At 32.6% G+C, this 22,722-nt stretch overlaps 1 protein-coding gene across 4 annotated transcripts in view; it reads right to left on the minus strand.

Moving 5' to 3' along the window:
* LOC149069161 (band 7 protein AGAP004871-like) overlaps window positions 1-22,722 on the minus strand; it is an 88,279-nt gene that overhangs the window by 41,352 nt on the left and 24,205 nt on the right. The window contains exon 1 of one of the 4 annotated variants that reach the window (XM_089251024.1): window positions 12,052-12,283. The exons of the other annotated variants lie outside the window; for them this stretch is intronic. Coding sequence (XP_089107150.1) covers window positions 12,052-12,118 — 67 coding nt within the window. The 5' untranslated portion in view covers window positions 12,119-12,283. Of the gene's footprint in view, window positions 1-12,051; window positions 12,284-22,722 lie in introns of those variants that run through there. 4 annotated transcript variants of the gene reach the window in all.

Here is a 22,722-nt window from a genome sequence, read left to right on the forward strand (position 1 = left end):
AAATTGATAAAGTTTGTAATGAAATAAATGAATTTCATATGAAATTTTACTATTATTTTTAAATATTCATTTATTTGACAAATTTTCATAATTTTCTAAACATTATTTTTCTTAAATTTTTTAATATTATTTCCCATAAATATTCAATTACTTTTCGTGAATTTTGAACATTATTTTTCGTAAATTTTGGAATATTATTTCCCATAAACTTCTGAGCATTATTTTTTCATAAACTTATCAACATTATTTTTCATAAACTTGTATTTATTTTCATAAAACTCTGAACATTATTTTTCATAAATTTTGGAATATTATTTCCCTTAAATATTCAATTACTTTTCATAAATTTCCGAGCATGACTTTTCATAAATTTGGAATACAGTCGAATCCCGTTTTAACGAATACCGTTATAGCGAAAATCTCGTTTCAACGAACACTTTTTCAATCCCCCCCAAATAAGTTTAGATGGGAACAAGGCTAGGTAACTTGTGAAATTCCTTTATAACGAAATTTCGTTTTAACGAAGTGATTCGTCCGGTCTCTTGGCTTTCGTTATAACGAGTTTCGACTGTATTATTTCCCATAAATTTCTGAGTATTATTTTTCATAAACTTCTGAACATTATTTTTCATAAACTTCTGAACATTATTTTTCATAAATGTAATTTCTGAGTATTATTTTTCATAAATTTCTGAACATTATTTTTTCATAAATTTCTGAGTATTATTTTCCATAAACTTCTGAGCATTATTTTTCTTAAATGTTTGAATATTTCCCATACATATTTGCCACAAAACAAATTTCCTGAACGTCTGAATAGTATTTTCCGTAATAAATTTAAAATTATAAATAATAAATTTAAAAACGAATAAGTGAAAAAAAAAACAAAACAAAAGGTATAATGAAATACATATAAAATAAATTTAATAATAATGCTTGTTTCCCATAAAAATTTGAGAACATTATTTTTTTCACGTTATATTCGACTCACGCATAACGTATCCGGTCCTAGAAGACTTTTGCCTCTGCTCTTGGTCATTGGTATCCATTTCCATGTCGCGTCCGGTTTTCTGTGTTGGTTGTACGAACAACGGTTGAGAAGTCGAACTGGATGCAATCGGTAACGACGTCTTACCGTTTTCGGACATCAAAATCTATAGATTCCTCCTCCCCAAGACTTTTTTATAGACGGATGCGAGTGAAAATATTTTGAGGAAAACGTTCTTTCTGAAGCAGTTTTTTCTATTGGGAAATTTTTCCGAGTTGGGGGAAGCATAAAACTGAAAACCCTCTTCGCCTCTCGAAAATGGGGTGTTTTTTTTCTTATATTTTCTTTGAAAATCTTATCTCGAGCACATTTTTTGGCGGGTAGCTCCCGTTCCTTCGAAACATGTGTGGTTCATTTTTTTTTTCATTTTTCAAGCCAGCAGAGAAGCAGAGATGTTTCTAATATTCGCTGGCGTGAGTCTCGGTCCATGAGATCGCCAAGTATCTGAGAGTTCTTTTCCCACCCACAATCCTATATTTTCCATTTCGTGGAAATTTCGAGAAATTTTGTTTGAAAAAAAATTATAAATTGTATCGATGTTCAAAAAATATGTTTTTAAATTATGATATATATAGTCCCCCTCCCCTCTTTGGGATAATCCAAGATAATTCCATTCACAAAGCAATAGAGTTTTATTATTTTTCCGATTCAAGTCTTAATAGAGTTTTACAGTCGAATCCCGTTTTATACGAATACCGTTATAGCGAAAAAATTTCGTTTTTGAATCCTCCAGATAGGTTTACATAGGAACAATGCAAAAACCTAGAATTCCTTTATAACGAAGGGATTTATTTCTCCGGTCTCTTGGAGTTTATTATAAAGGGATTCGACTGTATATGTGCAGGGAGTTCGCATAAACTTGTGAATAGTTTAAAAATTCGTAAAAAAATTGAAGGAATCCGTTTACTTGAATGTGGTTTGCGGAAAAGTTTATTCTCAAGAAATGTGGATTTGTTTTCGGTACAGAAAGAAATTTAGTTAAATTTTTCTTTTTCGATAGAGAACGCTGCACGAAAGTCCGGCAGTTGTTATTCGACCCTGACATAACATGAAAAAATTCATGCATTTATCATCTTTACTTCTAAACATAGAAGACAGGTGGCTGCACCAACAAGAACACGAAACAAACTCAATTCTGACAACATAAATTGCTAGGGTCATACATAGGGTTACATAGCCGAAAACTGGGAAAGGAGGACGTCTTCGCACGCACCGTTAGGGGCCATTCAAGTATTACGTAAGCAGATTTTCAGCCATTTTTGACCCCCTTCTCCCCTTGTCAGCAAAAGTCAGCAAAACACTGACCCCCCCCCCCCCCCCCCCTGTCAGCAGAATTTCGTCAGCAGCTTAGAATATTTCATATCTTCAAAACGGGGCGGTTGATGACGTAAGAAACTTTCAAACTCCACTCCCCCAGCAAATCCGAAACCCCTCCCCCTCGATGCTGACGTAATACTTGAATGGCCCCTTAGTGACGTCACTTATCACAATTTTCCGTGTAAATGGCGCCACTCTATTCCGACAGATAAAATCGACCATAACAATAATTTTTCCCAATGCTGACAAAAGCAGAAACAGAAGAAATTCTGGGAATTTCGACGGCTATTGGTGAATGCGTGTGGGAAAAAAAAACCAGACACACTCGTATTAATGAAGAAATATATGTTTCAAAGTAGAGAAAAAAAATTTTCCCACAAAAATAATTCCAGAAACTTTAAAGAACAAAAAGGCGTTTTCCGAAACGTAAGAGAACGCTTAGAATGACATCAAAAAAGGAGCACAGTTGGTAACCCTAGTCATCCATACACTCAGAATACACACATTCCGGTACACATACCAATTCATTATAAATTCCGTAGATGAATGTGTACGAGATGCATATACGGTTTAGTAGTAGTAGTTATTGAACCTGAACCTGCCTCCAATCTCTTATGTGTCCGAAATGCTCGTGAAGATTCATTCGGCGATTCATGGCTGAGGTAAAACAGCTTCACCAATAGTGCTTTATCCGCCAATGTCAACATCACAACGAAAACCTTATTAAGTACCAGTGACAGAAAAAAAATGAAGAAAATCGTACATTTTATAGGATTGGATGTTGCAAGTGATTTGCTTCCGTGCAGCGCCGTCTATCGACAAAAATTTGAACTGAACGTGTTCTATACCAAAAAAACACCCCCTTTCGTGAAACTAATTTTTTCGCAACCTTTATTCAAATCTACCAATTCCTTCAATTTCCAATAAAATTTTAAACTATATAGGAATTTACGGGATACCATGTGTTTAAAAATATCGGTATTAGATCCTTTAGATGTCTTTTAAAATAAATAATTTTTATTTAAATACTAAAAACACAGAGTTGTATTTATGTGATACTATATGTGTGTATTTACTGAACGACAGCGAGAGGATTTCGCTAACGAGATGCTTGCTCAACATGATTGATGGTTCTGGTTTCGGTGTCGCCCTAATATGGTTTACATTGGCGCATTTTCATCTTGATGGTGTCGCTAACATACACAATTGGCGATTTTGGGGTACAGAAAATCCACATTTGTCTCACGCACGACCACTCCATTGCCCAAAACTTACCGTTTGGGCTGCAATCTCTCGCAAAGGCATCATTGGGCCCTTTTTTTCTTGCGAGAAACGGTGACGACTGACCGGTATATTGCGCTTTTGAAACAATTTGTTGCCACTCAGCAAGCGTTATTGGACGATCGACCATGCACAGTGTGGTACATGCAAAATGGGGCTCGCCCACACCGTACACAAGCCGTTTTTGACTTTCTGGACGAATACTTCGATGATGGAGTTATTGCGTTGAACTATTCGACAGTGAAGGGGGAAAAAGGCATGGGCTGGCCTCCGTATTCACCCGACCTCACCCCCTGTGACTACTTTCTGTGGGGCACACTGAAGGACATTGTTTACCGCAACAATCCTTTAACACTCGACGAGCTGGCGGAGGCTATTTGTCAAGCTTGTGGGTCGATTTCCGGTGACACACTACAGAGAGTCACTGACAATTTCATTCTTCGTTTGCGACATGTGTGTTGTGTGAAAGGTGCACATTTTGAATCGCTTTTGATGTGAATGCAACAAGGTCTGCTTGCATTACCCACTACGTACAGCCTACTTATGGTAATGTCGTATGTAGCGCCATCTATCGGCGTAATTGGTGAATAAATTTTTGAGGTTTCTGTATCAGATTCTAACAGTTTTGTTAATAAAAATACCACTGGTTTCATGCTTCTATCTACAGTATATCACCGTTTCCGAGTTATTTATTTTCAAAGTTAGGGGTCCTTCGTGAAACACCCTGTAAATAGATGTAATATTGTGTGAATAGTTTTCTCTCCCTTGTGGATATATTAAGAGATAATAACTCCATTGATTAATAATATCTATTTTAGAGTGTTCACTAGTATGATCGGAAGGAGCATTGAACTATTCGGCGTAATTTTATGGTTACTTTTAATGTTCGCGGCTTTCTTGAAAATAAGATAATACGTAATTTTAAATATCCGGCGGCACCTTTCCTCGATCTCGAGGTGCTTTAGTGGCATCTTCTAAAAAGCACCGCACCAGTTAGAATGACTGTTGAAATTATTACTTTCATTATAGTACTGCCTCCAAAATATTTCGACAATCTGTTCGATGATAAATAATCGGTGTTCGATAGAACAGTGAGATAAATTTCCAAAATATAATGTAAAATAAATAAAATATCTAAATAATTCACATGTACTGAAAATATAAATTTAAGTATTTAAAATTCAACAGTTAAAAGTTAATGAGGTTAAAGTTACATCATTTGATCTAGACAAAACAAATTCCGTATGCAATTCAAAATAATCAGAACAAAAATGAATTAAAAAAAAATAATTTCAAAAATAATTAATAATTTTAATAATAAATAAATAATTTTAAAATTATCTCAACACTTCGATCATCAATAACAAAATCTTTGCCTTATTCCGGAAAATATTCAAGTATAAAGCAAAACTTTTATAACGGCAAGTAAATAATAATACATGTATTTTCTCTCGAGAATCGATGCGTTTTAAAACGAAATGGGTACGAAAATAGAAAAAATTTCAAAGGCCTGCCTTCAAATAACGAATTTTGTCAAAAATTTTCAAAACTTTTTTTTAATTTATATTTGTTCATTTGAAAGTGTAGTTTTATTCTAGAATCCAAAACTGTTTAATTTTTGTCTCTATGATAACTAGAAGCGAAGTTATTACCAATTAAGTAAAATGAATTCGATGTGATTTTAGTTTGAAAATGAAATATTTTTGAATGCGTTCTCCGAAAAGATTTGCGGTTTTTGCTTTTTTTTTTACTTCACCGAAAACTTGATTTCTCAAGCATTTTTCAAAATATCTCTATAAATTTTTTTTCACTGTATTTTAAACACATTCTGGTTGTACAATGGACTAAAAATTAAGCAATATTTTTGAAACTTTTTTTCTTACATAATTTTGAATCAAGAATATCAAATATTTTCAACGAAAAATGTTTATTTTTTTCATGTATACAATCATATCTCAAAACGTTTTCACAGTATTCTAAATCTGTTAGTTCATTGAACTGTTCTGTTCAAGGCAAGAATCTGTGAGAAGAACATGTTGATGCAAGCAGAAGTATTTAGTGCACAATGTCTAGCAGAAGTACTGAAAATACGCTAATTTTATATATAAAATTTGTGATATGAATTTTATTGTCCAAAGTAATCATGAAATAACATTTATTTTCTTAATTTTTACACCACTTCCAAACCAAAACCCACATGCGTTTTATCCAAAACGACTTTTTTAAAAAATATAATGAAGTACCCCGAAGGCAAGCAGTCACCTTAAAATAAAAAACCACATGAAAAGAAGAAAACTTTGATCTCTCTAGTCGACTTTCGAGAAACCATCACTTTTTTCAGTGCAAACTTCATCCAATTAGATCAGGCCACGATCTTTCATCGAATTGAAAAGATTAAAAAGTCCATTTCGGAGCGATTCACGTGATAAACAATCATTAAAACGTACCGTGGAAACTAGTCTAGAAGATTCTTTATCTCACGATGGGATTGATTTTTGTTGTAATCAGAGAAGGTTCTCTCGACATATTGTTTCTATTCGTGTATTTTGAAAAGATCGAGACAGAGAGAAAGAGAAATTATTATTTTTTGTTTTAGTGAGAGATGTGCTAAAAACTAATTTTTTTTTTATTACTACTGATTTTATACGTTTGAGTGCAAAATATTGTAATTATTTAGTTATATTTGATATGAATACACTATTATTTTTTATCGTTATCATTTATTATATACAGATAATAGAATTTTTCGCTATTGAAAAGTCAGTTGCTTGAATTTGATTACTATTGGTTTACATTTTCCGACATTGTATTCAGGCACATCTTTCTGTATAATATATCAAGATATCGTCCTACAAATCATCGAGATTTTTTTTATATACAGTAGTGGATTCAAGCATCTTCTCACATTATTTTATTTTCAGATGTCTTTCTTTTTATTCCTACGTTTTTTTTTTTCTTTTTTTGTTTCTAAATTATTTTATTTAGACATCTTTCTACATTTTTACATTCTTGGATTCAGATATTCTAATATATTTTCACATTGGAGGATTAAGGAATCTTTCTCAAAACTATCAGATTTTGCCGTTTTTCTTTTTCTTCTCCCCTAAATTAACAGATTCAGACATCTTTTTAAATTTCTAAATTCTATATTACTGGATTTATGAACCATCTTCACATTTCTATATTATTGGATTTTAGAACCATTTCTACATTTCTATATTATTGGATTCAAGCGCCTTTCTATATTTCACATTATTGAATTTAGACACATTTCCATATTTCACATTATTGAATTTAGACACCTTTCCATATTTCACATTATTGAATTTAGACACCTTTCCATATTTCACATTATTGAATTTAGACACCTTTCCATATTTTACATTATTGAATTTAGACACCTTTCTACATTTCTGTAATATTGGATTTTTCGTAAAAATCTTTACATCTCTATATTACTGGGTTCAAACACTTTTCTATATTTAAAATTATTGGATTCAGTCACCTTTCTATGTTTCAGCAGTGTTGGATTTCAAAAACATCTCCCCATTTCTATACTACTGGATTCAGACACCGTTCTACATTATGGGATTCAGTCATTCAGATCTTTCCAGACATCAATGCTGGTTTCAAGCAGATTCAAAAAGTGTGTGATCCTACACTTGAACCTACTCCTTGAGACATAGTGGTACAGTGAGTCTTAAGAAGTACACCAGTTGGACAGAAAAAACGTATTATAGCATTTGTTTTTCTATGAAAGGCCTCGGATGTCGCTGACCTAAAAAATCCTGAAAAATAGCCATAAAAAATTTCCTAAAAACTCGAAAAAATGCCTTAAAAACTAAAAGAAAAAATTCCCCAAGAATAACAAAAAATGCTCTTAAAATAACGAAACAAATTTCTTCAGAAACTGAACACGTCATTATAAGAACTGTAGGTCAAAGGGAAAAAAAATTCTCATAGTTATCTATTGAAAATCACATTCATATTCCCAACATTAGATTTCATCAAATTTCTGAAAAGACAGGATAAACTTCTCTCAACGTCAACAGATGTTATTGGGGATATTTGGAGAGGGAGATCTCTGACCCACTCACAGTGTTAATTTCTCTTCAATTTCAGAAGCTCCCCTGTAAAGACATCAAGACATCAAAAAATTTTCTATAGTCCGATGTTTTTCCCATTCTTTTTTCAAATTTCATGGTAGCAAATTGGCCTACATCACTTTTAGCACACTGACCGCTGATCTTATGTAAGTCATCGGTTATTCAATATTCCCAAGGCAAAACAAAGCTTAAGAAATCTTTTGCATGCAGCATTCTTACTGATCAAAATCATTCAACACGAATTTGCAGAATTCAAAATCCCCCCCCCTCCCCCTTCGTAGTAGATGCAAGTACTAGCTATACCATGATCTTCCCTTTTATGTAATGAAAATTCATCTCTCTCTCGACATCACATATAGGATCAGAATTTCTTGAATTCACTTTCATTTATTGTTTGGGTTAAGTGTTTCGAGCTCTTAGAATTTTCAATGAATACTAAATTTATATACCTGGAATTGACTGTACATAAACTGTGTTCGTCATCTACAGTATAAAGGAAGATACAAGCTAAATGGAAGTAATGCACATTTTTTTTCGTTTAAAAAAATTTTAGCCTATTTTTTCATTTTGAAATTTTTTTTTTCAAAAGTGAAAAATATCCTAAAAATGCCCCAAAACCTGAAAAAATGCCTTAAAAGTGAAAAAGTATTGAAAAATGCAAATGCCATCAACAAAATATTCGGGGCCCGATCATCAGATATCAAGGTGTTTTCATTCATTTCTCTTTTTTTCCCGTCATTCCATAGAAACACGAAGATGAAAGCGCATACGTTCATTGTGCTGAAAAAATGCATATGCTTATATTGTTTCGTCTATTCATTATAAGTAAGGAAACGTTTATTTTTTTTCATTTTTCCATGCGATTGGGATTCCCCTTCACCACAGCAGTCTTATCTTTGATAGCTTCCGAGTCATGAATCATTCAATGTAATCTATTGAAGTGCCACTCCAAACAGAGAGAGAGGAAAGAAAATGTAATATCAATACACGTACATTAAACGTGCAAACAGCATAGCTGGAGTACGGAGAGTGGAATTTCATATATAGACGTTCTTTTGTGATCTCCGTCAGGAAAAAAAAAACAATTGTTACTAGAAGAGCTTACTTGAGTGCTTTCTTATTAACCCATGTTGAAGAATTCGTACTTTCCTACACATATTTTCATTTAATTTCAAGGCAAAATATTGTATCATCTTTTGTGTAAAATAATGATTTTAAAAAATATATATATTTTTGATATTTTTATGCTAAAATTATTGGTACCGGTATTAAAATTCTTTATATAATTGTTGGAATAATTACTGGTGACGTTATTATCACGCCTTCGGTTTCAAAAAGATTATTGTATCTCATAAAACAAAGATTAACAATGTAACTTTGAAGAGAAATCTATATTTAACCCAATTATTAATTTTTTGGAATTTTCAAAATGTTTTTTCATTTTTGATACTTTTGACATTTTTCTCAGAAAAAAAAAAGCATTAAAAACATAAATATCAGCAAATATTTATTTTTTCAAATTTTAATTCTTTTTTTCTGTGAAGAAATAATTCACTTCGTTCAAAAATTTTTTAGCCAAGATGTGTGTGTGTGTGTGTGATGCAGGGTATATTCTTCTTCACATACAATTTTTTTCCAGAATTTTATTGTTAAATTTTATGCAATAAATTACACTTTTTCCCGGATGCACTTTCTTCCTAGAAGCAATCTTATAAAAATCCCTTCAAAATTCAATATCAAGTGCTACCCTTTGATGAAAGTCTCCTCAGAGTTTCCATTCACCATATTTCTAACTCAAAACTCACGCAATCCTTCAAGTCAGGGTTTTAACTCCCGGAGGTCGAAAGAAAAAAATTCTACAGGGAGATAAAGCAGCCCCACACATTAAATTGCGGCACCAATTAAAAATTGATATTCTGTGTGTATGCGCGCGCGCGTGTTTTCTATACGACTCTAAAATTTTAGATCAATCTTCGCTAAATGTGGTGGCCTTTGTATTTGTATAAAGTATCAAACAATTGAAATAAAGTATCAATCTTATTACAGTAGACTCGATAATCCCGCTGTTCGCAAATCCGGCCAACGCAAATCCAGTAATCCGGCGTTTCTTCTTCAAGCCATGGATGAAAATATATCACTGCATGTCTGCGCGAAACAGAAGTTATACAGCGCACGCCACTTAATGTAATCACATCGGGACTCGGGGTCTATGATAGCGATAACCGATTGATAACTATATCTGGCAGAAACCCAAAAGCAAATACACGCATGATTACCCTGCGGCGCAGTTCAAGAGCATTTAAGTGGCCCGTGGCGCATAAACAGATCACTTAAGTGACACCGCAACACATTTACAGATCACCTAACTGACCTGCGACACAGTTTTAGAACGCTTAATTGATCCGTGGTACGGTGTTATACATCTCTCAAGTGACTCACGGCCCATTTTAAGGTCAATTAAGTGAATCATACATTAAGTGAATCATTTAAAGTATCGAGAAATGGCAGTAAGTTATCACACACGCAATCATATAATTTTAGATAGAATTATTCAAATTGGCTGTCAGTTATCAATCGCATATATTTTAAAAAGAACTAGTTGAACCGAAATTATTTAAAGTATCAAAGGAGGACAATAAGTTATCAATCACATAACAAAAGATGGAATTAAAGTATCGAGTACGGGGTACTAAGCTATCTCAACCACATAACTGTGGGTAAAATTATTCGAAGTATCGAGTGATTTTAATAAGTTATCTCAAGCACATAACTTTAAACAGTGTTTCCCCCAAAGCGCGGGCAATATCGACCCCTGGTGGACGATAGAAGCTGCGGGTACGACATAGGATCCTATGGGTTCACTTGAGTTGGGTGCGATGAGGGGGGAGAAAAAATTTCTGAAGTAGAAGGGCGATGGAACAAGAAGTTTGGGGAACTATGGTTTAAAGTTTCAATCACATAAATTTAAACGAATATTATTTGAAGTATCAAGCGACCGCAATAAGTTATCAATCATAATACGCGAAAAAACGTTTTTAAATAGAATTACTCAAAGTATCAAGCACTTGCCAATAAGTTATCGATATCAATCGCATAACTATGAAGAAAATTATTTAAACAGGCAATAGGTTATCAATAATAATTTAGAATAGAATTAATTAAAGCATTGAGCAATGGCAATAAGTTATCACAATCACATAACTTTGGATAAAACTATGCGTAGTATCGAGGGATTTCAATATATTAATTATCTTCTCTCTCTCTCTCTCTCTCAATCACATAAATGTTAACAAATATTATTTAAAGTATCTATTGATGGAAATGATTTTATAATCATTTCATATTAAATAAAATTGTTCAAAGTGTAGAGGGCAGCAATAGGTTATCCACAATCGCATAACTCTAGATAGAATTATTCAAATTGGGAGTAAGCTATCCACAATCATATAACTTTAGATAAAATTATTCGCAGTATCCAATTTTTCAATAAGTTATTTTAATCACATAACTTTAAACAAAATATTATTTAAAGTATCAAGTGACGGCAATAAGTTATCACAATCATATAAATTTGAAATATCAAGTGATTCCAATCATATATATAGGCGGAGATAGATTTGGAAGTCTGGGGGGGGCATAGTCATTATTGCTGGGGGGGGGGGGTACGATGATGATGGCCCCCCTCCCCGTATCTTCGCCCATGATTCCAATAGGTTATCGACAATCGCATAACTTTAGATAGAATTATTTCAATTTTCAATAAGTTATCAATTATTATTATATTAAATAATAACTTCAAATAGAATTAAAGTTCGTGCTACAAATTAGAGAACATAAATAGAACTATTCTATGTTGGCTTATCCTAGCTGTTTCCAGGGAACAATATACGAAACTTTAAATAATTCCTTGAATATAATTATTAAAGAGATTATTGTGAATAATTCTTTTAGTAGTAATTATTCGAAGTATCGAGCAATGGGGCAATAAGCTACCAATCACATAACTTGAAATGTAATTACTGTAAGTATCAAGCTATGGGTGACTCAATATCAATCACAAATCGAAACAAAATTATTTTCAGAGTATCAAACAATGACAGAAAATAATCAATCACAGTTTCAAACAGCAATCATATACCAAGTTACGGTAATACACGTAGTACATAATTTGAAAGCAAATAAGACTATTCATCTTTCCACACCTACACACAAAAAACTATAATTAATATTAAAACTCTTAAACACATAAAAATTAAATTCCATTCCGTATCAAAAGTTATTGTAATTATATTTTCTTACCTGAAATATTATAACCCGTACTGTTCTTCATCCTTGCTGTTTCGGGAACGAAAGGTGATACATCCATTTTGTAATAATACTGTCTTCTTTTTAGTAGGAATTTATCGAAAAATTTTAAAAATTTGATTCAGTTCGGGAATCAGGAGCTTTGATGCGAACACCACGATGTCAGTGTTGACAATGGCGAATCGCATGTGTGTGCTTTTTAGTCGAGACTCACTCGGCAAGTGGCAGTTTGTTGTGTGTGTGCGCGATTACGACCGACGGTGATGATTCTTTTCTTTTTTTTGACTCTGGCGGCGAATGCACCAAACACAGCCCCACGACCTTCAACACAAGAGCGACAGTTTTCTTTTATTTTGTCATTATTACTATTTTTTTAATTTTATTTTACATCTATCTATACGATGATGATGATATTCTCTTGGCAGAAAAATAGAACAGAGAAAGAAAAACGGCCATTATCCGTTCAGCCACGTTTTTTTCTTTTGCCGCCACAAACGATATGGCGGCTTACGTCGTGCACACACTCATGCACCTTGCAGTTATGTGTCACACCCACATGATGGCATTATTACAATCAAATCCCTCTAGAAATGCTTTCTCTCTCTTTGACCTAATTGCGATATTTTTTTTTCTTTGTATATATATATTTTGAATCTAATATTAAAATAATAATTCAATGGATCCCCCTTTATACGTCTCTCATATATACGGTGTTTGGCTTCGGTCGCAATTAATTCCTATCCATTCTAATGTTAAAATATTTCATCCATACACCGAGTGGCTACATTGTTATTATAACCACCTGACAGTTTTCCATCAAATGAGCTATAGTGTGACACTGTTCTGTAATTTCGAACATGTATAAACAAAATACAGTAGAATCTCGACTATCCGGCCTAGTCTCTTGGCGCTATGACATCGCCAAATCATAGGAGCTGTAGCCAAAGTTTGTTGCCAGTTTGGCGATATTTACAGAGGAATGAATTAATTTTCATTTTTACATAAGATAATGATTATTTACAGGCGAAAAATGGCATAATTAATGATAAATAAGAACCATTTACATAATTTTCGTAACAATATTTATATTCTTGGACTTCCCTCTTTTCTGTAATAAATTTTTAAAACGTGCAGTGCAATACGTAACAAACATTTGCATTATGTATACATTTATGCATAAAGTACATTACATTTATGCATAAAGTACATTACATTTATGCATAAAGTACATTACATTTATGCATAAAGTACATTACATTTATGCATAAAGTACATTACATTTATGCATAAAGTACATTACATTTATGCATAAAGTACATTACATTAATGTATAAACCACTGACCTGCACCAAGAGGTCACAAAATACGAATAGGAGCAGTTTTTGCTATTAAAATGGTGTTTTCGATAGTATGGGGAGGGGGTATATGAAATGATCATTTATAAAACTCCGGCCTATCGTGCTTCTCTATTATCCGGCCCGCCGTTCCGCCTCATTAGGCCGAATAGTCCGGATTCTACTGTAATTGAACTCAAAAATTCCATGTACATTCGGTACTGAATGTTTTTAGGAGACCGACAAAAAAAAAATGTTTTTGATCACAAATCTGTGTCATAAAAAGCTGCAAATGGTTTGTAACTTTCACTGAATATTTTACTTGCTTATTTGCAATGCTTGCATGCATGATTCAGAAGGGGCGATCGTTCCCATAACCCCCTCCCAGGAGCCAAATAAAATGGGAAAATATGCCTGTCCCGTAAAATACGGGACGATCAAGCAAAGTTACGCAATTCGTCTCTCCCGTCACATTCTCATAGATCCGCTCCCGGTTTCAGTTATGCGTTTCCCCCCATTTATACGACGCTTCGATGTGGTTTCTTGAAAGTCGTGTAAGCGGGATTCCATATTATAAAAGAAACAAATGATTGTGAAATATTCTCTTGTGTATTTAATCTAATTAGTTATGGCAACGTGATCTAATTTCGGGGGGTTTCCCTCGGATGAAAAATTTATTTATTTAGACAAGAACCTTTGACTAATGACGTCGTGGAGATTAAATGCAGTTATTATCCTATTATTCGCCGTAAGGATTATTTATTATCTTATTATGCGTGTGATGTTTGTTCGCGATGAATAAAGTAAAATATAAGAGATTGATCCGTGAAATTCCATTATGTTTCAAACTTGGCAAAAATGTATTCATGGATGGTTTCGAGATTAAAAGAGAAATGGATCGTTTCATGGTTTCTTTTGACCATTAAGAAATAATTTGATTTAGATTTCGTTTGTTTTTCCATTTTTGTTGGGGATTTAATGTTACAGAATTTGCTTTCGTGCTATTGATATTATTAATATGATCAGTGGCGTCTTAATGGATGGGACAATGGGCCTCAGATTAATGAATCAATATTACGTATTTCGTCATTTTTGAGATTATTTCTTTTATCAATTTTGAATTTCCAGTTATTGTGAAATTATTTCTCGCACTGAGTTCGATTTTCATTGTATTATCTCTGTGAATTTTTATCTTTTTTTTCTGAAATTATATTTCTCAACAATTTTGAGATTATTTCTCTTATTTTATTCTGAATCTTATTTTTAATTATTTCTTTGAATAACTCTAAGATTATTTCCCCTTAATTTCCATATCCTGAAGTTTCATTTTTTTTCTATTTATTTTTTTCAATTTTTCACCAATTCTGAAATTAGTTTTCTCATTAACTCTGAAATTAGTTTTCTCATTAACTCTGAAATTAATTTCCATATTAATTCTGACATTAGTTGTCTCATCAATTCTGAAAATAGTTGCCTCATCAATTCTGAAAATAGTTGCCTCATTAGTTCTGACATTATTTTTCTCATTAGTTCCGACATTATTTTTCTCATTAGTTCTGACATTATTTTTCTCATTAGTTCTGACATTATTTTTCTCATTAGTTCTGACGTTATTTTCCTCATTATTATTATCTCTGTGAATTTTTATCTTCTTTTTCTGAAATTATATCTCTCAACAATTTTGAGATTATTTCTCTTATTTTATTCTGAATCTTATTTTTAATTATTTCTTAGAATAACTCTAAGATTATTTCCCCTTAATTTCCATATCCTGAAGTTTCATTTTTTTTCTATTTATTTTTTTCAATTTTTCACCAATTCTGAAATTAGTTTTCTCATTAACTCTGAAATTAGTTTTCTCATTAACTCTGAAATTAATTTCCATATTAATTCTGACATTAGTTGTCTCATCAATTCTGAAAATAGTTGCCTCATCAATTCTGAAAATAGTTGCCTCATTAGTTCTGACATTATTTTTCTCATTAGTTCCGACATTATTTTTCTCATTAGTTCTGACATTATTTTTCTCATTAGTTCTGACATTATTTTTCTCATTAGTTCTGACGTTATTTTCCTCATTATTATTATCTCTGTGAATTTTTATCTTCTTTTTCTGAAATTATATCTCTCAACAATTTTGAGATTATTTCTCTTATTTTATTCTGAATCTTATTTTTAATTATTTCTTAGAATAACTCTAAGATTATTTCTCCTTAATTTCCATATCCTGAAGTTTCATTCTCATTAGTTCTGACATTATTTTTCTCATTAGTTCTGACATTATTTTTCTCATTAGTTCTGACATTATTTTTCTCATTAGTTCTGACATTATTTTTCTCATTAGTTCTGAAATTATTTTTCTAGTTAGTTCTGAAATTAATTTTCATTATTTCAAATTTTCATGAATTCTGAATTTTCATTGTTTCTAACCTTTTGTGAATTCTGAATTTCCATCATTTAAAACTTTCGTGCATTCTGAATTTTCATTATTTAAGAATTTTCGTAAATTATTTCTCTTATAAATTCTAAATAATTTTTCTTAATTATTATGAATTTTTTTCTTAATTATTCTGAATTATTTTTCTTAATTATTCTGAATTTTTTTCTTAATTATTCTGAATTTTTTTCTTAATTATTCTGAATTTTTTTCTTAATTATTCTGAATTTTTTTTCTTAATTACTCTGAATTATTTATCTTAATTTTCTGAATCCTTTTTATTAATTTTTCTGAATTTTTTTTATATAAATTATTCTTAATCATTTTTCCCCATTAGTTCTAAAACTATTTTTCTGATTGTTTTTGATGATTTGTGAATTATGTATGACCATATGAATTTTGAGTTTCCTTTATTTTCGTGAATTCTGAGTATTCGTGACTGAATAAATAAAGGACGAAATAAAACTCATTTTGCATTTATTTTATTGGCTCTTAAGTTTCTCTATTGATATTCTATCATTATTTCTTCCATTAGACCTGAAACTTCTCTTTCATTCTTATGTTATTTCTCTTCCAATGGTTCTAAATTTTTTCGAATTCTCAAAATATGTCATAAATTTGTAATTTTCGAATTCTGAATTTCCATTGATTTCGAAATTATGTATTTCATTCATATATTCTGAAATTATTTTTTTTCGATTATTCTGAAATTACTTGCACTTTTTTCATTGAAAGTTTTCCATTGAATATTTCTTGATTCGATTCTATGTGCGCTATTGTCAAGCGCCATCTATCGACAAACAATATAAGCTAAAACTTTGTCTTCTCGTAAGATGAAAATCGCGCCTTTCCAATAAAACCCAGAGATTTTAGTAACAGAGGGAAAAAAATCTTAAAAAAACTACTAATTACAATTTTTTTGAAGAAAACCATAGCAAGTTTGAGAGTGTGTCGATCACCGTATTTTACTCAATAAGTTACATACTTACGAATTAGAGATAATTGCAATGAAATCACAGTTGCCAAAATAAATAAGGAATCTTAAACGGCCCGCGTTTAAGGCGGGCCGGAGCAGTCAATTATTTCGGTGCTTCTTAGCGCCGATTTTATATATTTTGAGCTAGAGGAGAATCGAAAATTCGGCATAAATGAAAGAAATAATTTAAATAATTCAGAGTTCCAGAAAATGATGAAAATTCAGAATTCCAATATTGATGGAAATTCAGAATTCCAATATTGATGGAAATTCAGAATTCCAATTTTGATGGAAATTCAGAATTCCAGAACAAATGAAGGATATAATTTCAGAATGAACGAAAGAAAGGATTTAAATAATTCTGAAATTCATTTTTAAAAAACTGTTCCAGAATTGTTGGAAATTCACAATTTATGAAAAAGTAATTGTTGCCATTAGAGCGAAGTCCCCTGCCCCCCAAATCGCGAGGCCCGGTGCGACTACACCTGTCGCACACCCCTCTAAGTGCGGCTCTGATCTCAAATAGTCAAAGTTGAAACAATCTTAGTAACTCATTGGAAACAATCAAAGGGGTACCTTGGGTCTCGGTTCTGGGACCATTGTTATTTGACATACTCATAAATGACCTATATAACATGGAATTAACGGGTGAAATCACATTAGCACTTGACACAGTACTACTCTATTCTACTGATAACAATCATTCCCCAGCGAGTTTGGTATAAACACTGATTTATTGATAATTATTCGTAATTGGTTTATCAGTAACGGCTTGCAAATAAATGTAACAAAAACTAAGTTTATGCACTTCTCTTCTATAACTAATAATTTATTGAAATTTTGACCATAAGCTGATATCCCATACTAATAATAGCCAAAATATTTCCACTTGTAACTACCCGAATCTCGAACAGGTCTCCACGATTAGGTATTCTTATCGACCATATCCTACAGATGGAAATTTCATGTAAAATATTTGCAAAATAAACTTCGTTTTGCAATTTACAAACGATATTGCCTTTCAAATCATGTATAGGTAGGTCATTCGTTTATGTTAACACCATAGATTTCTATGAGAATTCTGAACTAACACTGTCTATTTCGGAAACAAAACATTTTTATCACATTACAGTGCCATCTGCTGCGAAAATTTGTAACTAATTTTGAAAATCTGTCTAACTGAAAAAGGACTGTCACCCGAAGCCTAATGCAGCAAACGGTGCACTTTCATCATCTTCCTTTCCAATTGTTATTCATTTTTTAAATAAGTCCGTAAATTTCTGAACACCGTAAATTTCTAAACACTCTGTATGCTTCTGCTGCTCTCTTGATGCAACTTCTCTCGCTCTCAATCGAAGTATTTCCTTCAGTTTCTTCATTTTTACATCATACACGTGTGTTATGCTCAAGCATTTTTCTTATACAGCATCAGAAACATTCGCATGAAGATGCTCATTCGCTGCTGCTTCAAATTCTTTGAAATAATCGAAATGTCATTTTGCGCAAAATTCCCTTATCTCATACATGTACTCTCACCCAGCAATTTAAATTACAGCTCACGATATCACGTATACAGTATACCTTTCTGTTTCTCATGATATTCAACTGCAATTTTCACTAAAGTTGCCCTATATACTTATTAACCAAATTATAAAAAAGTTAAATCGATATCTGTCGCGCATGCGTACCTAAAAATTATTTCTTTTAAATAGTCATATATCTCACGAAATATCTAATAATTTCATTCTAAATTTCGGTATATTGTGTAATTTTTATGTTGTCAAATTTTCTGTAAGTTTCGTGGAATTTGGTTGAAAACTTTGCATGTTATAAATAAAAATCGTGCAATAAAAATATTGCACTACAATGTTTCCTTCAGAAGAAACATTCATATCTTCTTGGAAATACGTACAATTATCTCGAAAATGCAAACAAACATTGAATATAACAGATAAAATAATTTTCGGAAGTTACAGATTATTTGCAGCTTTTTCTGTCACAAGGGATTAATGACAGAAAAGTTATTAAAGTTAAAAACACAAAGAGAAATGCACTGGTAACAAAGTTCTCTCTGGAAATTGTGAGTATAAACAAAGGAAGCTCTAGTGATTGTATTATCGACAAACATTATTGTATATAAGTTTTATAATTCATTTCGCAACAAAGTTGCAAAGTGTAACAATGTTTATCAGGTAATGATAATACGCTGCATATAATTTTCAGGTAAACAATTTTTTTTTGTAAATACATTTACTCACTCGATTGATTTTTAAATGGCAGTAATGATATTAGCGAAGTATAATTATTGGAGATTTGTAGCGTTGTAGGCCTGTCGCTCTATGTGGCGAGACTTTAAAACGGGGAGATCGGCTCACATTCGCAACTTCAAGGCTTGAATGCGAACCGATCTCCCCGTTTTAAAGTCTCGTCACAGAGAGCAACAGGCCTACAACGCTACAAAGCTCCAATAATTACACTTTACTCATAGTCGGAAAAATAGATGGCAGCACTATAACAAGCATTACAAAGAAACAAACTTCAAGTTACGTTCAACACGGACACGCACATTCACACATGTACCAATTCGTCGGAAATTCCGCAGAGGAATATGGACGAAGTGCACGCAGGGTTTAGTAATATTAGTAATGATACCACGCTAATAGTTTTCAGTTTGACAATTTCTTGTAAATACATTTACTCATTCGACTGATTCTGTGATGTAAAAATTGCAGTATAATTCATATGTTAATGAAATCAAGAGAAATCCCTTGTTTGTTTTGTTTTCAATTAGAACATTATAATACTACGTAGATTTTTAAGGATAAACAAATACATAAAATGTGCATGTAGGAACAGTGTGCAATGTGAACACAACTGGAGGTTATTAACCAAGTTTGAGTTTATTGGGAAAAGAGAAAACTGTGTGGTGAGATACGTTGAAGAAATGGCGTCATAATGACTCACAAAAAAAGCAATAGGTGTGAAACCCACGAGTGAACATTTTTCTCTTTACTGGTGGGCCAAAAAAAACCCAGCAGTTAACGTGTTAAAAAAAGGCTCGTTGCACCAACTATCAACGCAACTGTTAAGCCGGTGAGGTTCTAACCCAGGTTCTTGCGATGCAAAGATGGGTGCTGGCAGAGCACAAGCCCTGGAGCCCGGGACTATTCTCATCATTTTTTTGTTTTAGAGAGAGAGACCCGTGGAAAGTCTTAGCAGGGGCTCGTCGAAGGTCCAAGTATAGGAGCCCTACTCCAGGATGTGATGCCATGATCGAGGGTAATGTGTCGGAGAAGTGACTTGATCCGCGCATATAGTGGGGGCGACCAATCGAGAGTATATAATAAAGACCAGTGACGCAAATAATTGTATTACACTACACCGCACATACTCGAAAAGCGAGGTGAAGGAGAGAAAGAGACCACTCAACGCGAGGTGCGCGACGGATCATTCGGTATTTCACGGGATAGACAAATTCACCCCCCCCCCATATTATTCGGGCTCTTGTGGAGGGGGCGATCACCCCGATCGCTCCCCCTCTTGATCCGCGTTTGAAGTTAGGTGAATGCGATAATCAATTATACCTACACTGTTCCCTTCCCAATTTACAATGATAATATTGCATGACACATAAAGTGCGCGACTATTCTTAACACTCCGAAGCGAATGCTTTTCTTATAAATGTAAGAATACTCATGAATGTAGAAAAAACACGTAACTTTTTTCTCTCAACTATTTATATCCTTACCAAGAACTAGAATAAAGAAGAGGCATGTTTTGTTCACAAAGGACCAGAGAAGAATGTTTTCTTCCTTTTCTTTTTTGTATTTTTTTCTTCTGGTGGTAAAACAACGCGTTGCTTCTCTTTTGTTATTCACCGGAGGAACTGCACCAATGTTACGCAAAAAATAAAGAGATTTTCTAAAGGTTAACTCATCGTGAGTCAGTCTCGACATGAAACTGATTTAGACCTGGAGTGGGGGTTAACAACCTTTCACCTTCCTGAAAAGAAAAGGTGCTGCATCATTTAAACAAGTCTAATCACGGGATTTATCCTCACACGACGTCGGACATCTTGAATCTGAGCTATCTCGAGTGATTTTTACTGCGCTCGCTGATGACAAAGACATGAGTCAAGAAATACCGATATATTTTCATTGGGAAATCCTGACAAATACGTGTGTTATCAGAACCAGGGCCACCGTTAGGGGTGTGTGCGATAGATGCGGTCGCACCGGGCCCCATATTTTGTAGGAGGTCCCGCAGCCCGCACTCACGGTAAATTATTGGAGACTGTCACCAATTCATAAATTATTTCTTGCATTAATTTTTGAATTTTTTTACCATTCATTTTCTATATAAATATCATTAAAATTCCATATTTAGATAAATTCTATTATCTTTTTTAATGTTAGAAATTCTGGAATTTTCTCTACCGTTGAATCCGCATTTTCATCAGTTGTGGAATTTTCTCTACCGTTGAATCCGCATTTTCATCAGTTGTGGAATTTTCTCTACCGTTAATTCCATATTTATATCAATTCTAGAATTTTTTTTCACCGTTAATTCTATATTTTCATCAAGTCTGGAATGTTTTCTACCCTTAAATCGGAATTTTAATCCATTCTGGCATTTTTTTTACCGTTAATTCCTAATTTTCATCAATTCTGGGATTTTTCTACCGTTACTTCAGAACTATCACATTCATAAATTTTGTAATTATTTCTTTCATAAATTCAGAATTTTCATCAACTCATATTAATTTCGTTGATTCTTAATGTTCATCAATTCTGGAATTATTCCTTTCATCAACTTCGGAATTATTTCTCTCATTATTTCTGAATTTTAATTAATTATTTCATTTATTAGTTTCAGCCTCGGGAATGATGTCTCGAATTAGTTTCAAATTATCTTCACCGCTAAATTTTCATTATTTTCCTTGCTAATATACATTTAATTGCTATATAATATATTTGCGTAAGTTACATTTAATATTAAATTTGAAATATTTTGTTTGCATGTGTGTGTGCTTCATCATATTTATATTCTACTATTCTTCACTATACATGCGAGAAACCAAGATGAACTGGGACACGTGCCGCCATCTATCGAATAAAAGCAAAACTATCTGTTGTATAATTTTCTGGAAAGTAAAATCGGTTGTTAGTTCAAAACCGGTATGCAGCATCAAAATGAACAATATATATATATATAGCACGAGGGCGTACATATTTTTTACTTTTATGCTGAATGCCGGTGTACGTTTTATTCGCCATAATACTGTACTAGTTGATATATTTTTTATGTTTGCCGCAGAACTCCAATTATCATTTTATTGTTGTATAGTCTGTTATACTGTACAGTACATCATTAAATTTAAAAAAAAAAATTCTACTTTACATTGTGTGGAATATAAATATAATTTGAACAAATGAGCCATAGGATATTTTGCGAAACATAATTTTCTGTTATAGATGGCAGTAGTGGTTCCAACGTAATAATAATATGATCTCTCTATAAGAAAGAAACACTAAAGAAAAATATCGGACACCTAGTGCCACCTATGAAATAAAAACAAAGCTATGTTTTATAATTCTTGAATAAAATTGGCTGTTGTTTTTTAACCGGTGTTCAACATGGTATGATAGCAGATATTATTCATTTCAAACTTGTACACCGGCGTACTTTTTTACCGGTTATTATGTATTTATATTTGCCGTAGAATTTCAGATTTTTTTTTCGAATGACGAAGCATATGTATATGTCACGGTAAAATCCCGAAGACCGGTAAAACCTAGGATTTACCAAGGCGAGTTGGTAAACGTTTTCATTTCGGACTTTTACGAAGTCAAATCAAAGCCTGTTTTCAATGAATCAGTTAATCACCAATGAATTTCTTCGTTCCTGACGCTTATTAA

Source organism: Pholcus phalangioides, unplaced genomic scaffold (assembly GCF_987345545.1).
Source record: "Pholcus phalangioides strain wild (caught in Gottingen) unplaced genomic scaffold, Ppha-v1.0 ptg000024l_1, whole genome shotgun sequence".
NCBI lineage: Eukaryota > Metazoa > Arthropoda > Arachnida > Araneae > Pholcidae > Pholcus > Pholcus phalangioides.